Source organism: Stegastes partitus, unplaced genomic scaffold, assembly GCF_000690725.1.
Source record: "Stegastes partitus isolate 25-593 unplaced genomic scaffold, Stegastes_partitus-1.0.2 Scaffold654, whole genome shotgun sequence".
NCBI lineage: Eukaryota > Metazoa > Chordata > Actinopteri > Pomacentridae > Stegastes > Stegastes partitus.
In genome coordinates, this window is record NW_007578385.1 from 335,391 (window position 1) to 336,579 (window position 1,189).

General features: G+C 36.0%; 1 protein-coding gene across 1 annotated transcript in view; it reads left to right on the forward strand.

The window, feature by feature from the left end:
* Positions 1 to 287: 287 nt before the first annotated feature.
* LOC103363358 (carcinoembryonic antigen-related cell adhesion molecule 1-like) overlaps positions 288 to 1,189 on the forward strand; it is a gene marked incomplete at its 3' end in the record, with an annotated part of 42,116 nt that continues 41,214 nt past the window's right edge. The window contains exon 1 of the mRNA XM_008290089.1: positions 288 to 334. Coding sequence (XP_008288311.1) covers positions 289 to 334 — 46 coding nt within the window. The remainder of the gene's footprint in view (positions 335 to 1,189) is intronic.

The following is a 1,189-nucleotide window of genomic DNA, read 5'->3' on the forward strand; positions in this document are numbered from 1 at the left end:
GTCTTTGTCCCTGTGTGCCTTTGCAAAAAGTAATCAGGCTTTTTTTTATTATGCTTTTTGAATAATGGCTTCCTCCTCTTTGAGTGACATGAGGGAATGGAAGTTTAACAGCACGTTAGTAATGATTAACAAGCACAGACAAAAAACCTTTTTTAGAGAAGCAAGCCCACTTCCTCATAACTTTGAATTTTAGAATCGACATACGAAGCCTGAAATCAGCAAAGGAAAAGTCAGGGAGTCAAAGACAAACCATTTTGGTCGTTTCTTTTATTTGATATTTAAGTTAAAATGGAAAAGGCTATGATGAGCATTGTCATCCTCGGAGCCATCGCAGGTGAGCTCTTACATCTTGATGCAGCAGATACAAATATTTTTTACTTGTTTTTAAAGAATAAACAAAGAAACCTGAAAATATGTTAACATGTTCTTTCTTGTGAAGTTATTTAGAGAATGTTTATTATGTATGAATGAATGTTAATGTTAATTATATCAACAAAACAAAAAGTAAGGCAATGCTAAAATCTGAAAGTTTACATTTCTATGTTTAATCTTATCTAGATCTTGGAACTTTAATACATTTTGTATTTTCATTTATTTATTTATTCTATGTTTTAGCAATAATTTTGCTACGACTGCAAATATTAAGTACATTTAACCACGACTTCAATTCTACTCCGTTGTTTCTTCTTCTTACAGACAAGAGACATTTGCACTAGTCAGTTATAGAAAAGTTGAAACTTACAACCAATTTTTTAGAAGAACTAACTGGTGCTGTTTTGTCACCAAGAAATCATGTCCAAAACTGTGTCCTCCAGGTTTAACTGAAGGCTCTGGTGTGCTGCCGGATGGTCCTCTGAATGCAGCTGTTGACGGGACGTTTGTGTTCACTACATCACTGAGTCCAACACAAACACCGTTTGTGTCTGTGAGCTGGAGTTTTGGAGTGACAAATATAATAACCTCAAGTAGTGGCTCAAATATAAGTCCACTCGAGTATAAAGACAGGATCACCCTGTTCCCCTCTACTGGATCTCTGGAGCTCAGGAACCTGACTAAAGCTGACAGTGGAGAGTACAGTGTTACCATTATACCAACTGAAGGAGGTGCTTTGCTTGGGCGAACCACACTGAATGTATATGGTGAGTAAGTGTTGATTTTCAGATGCAAAGAGTACATTTTTTCTTTGCAA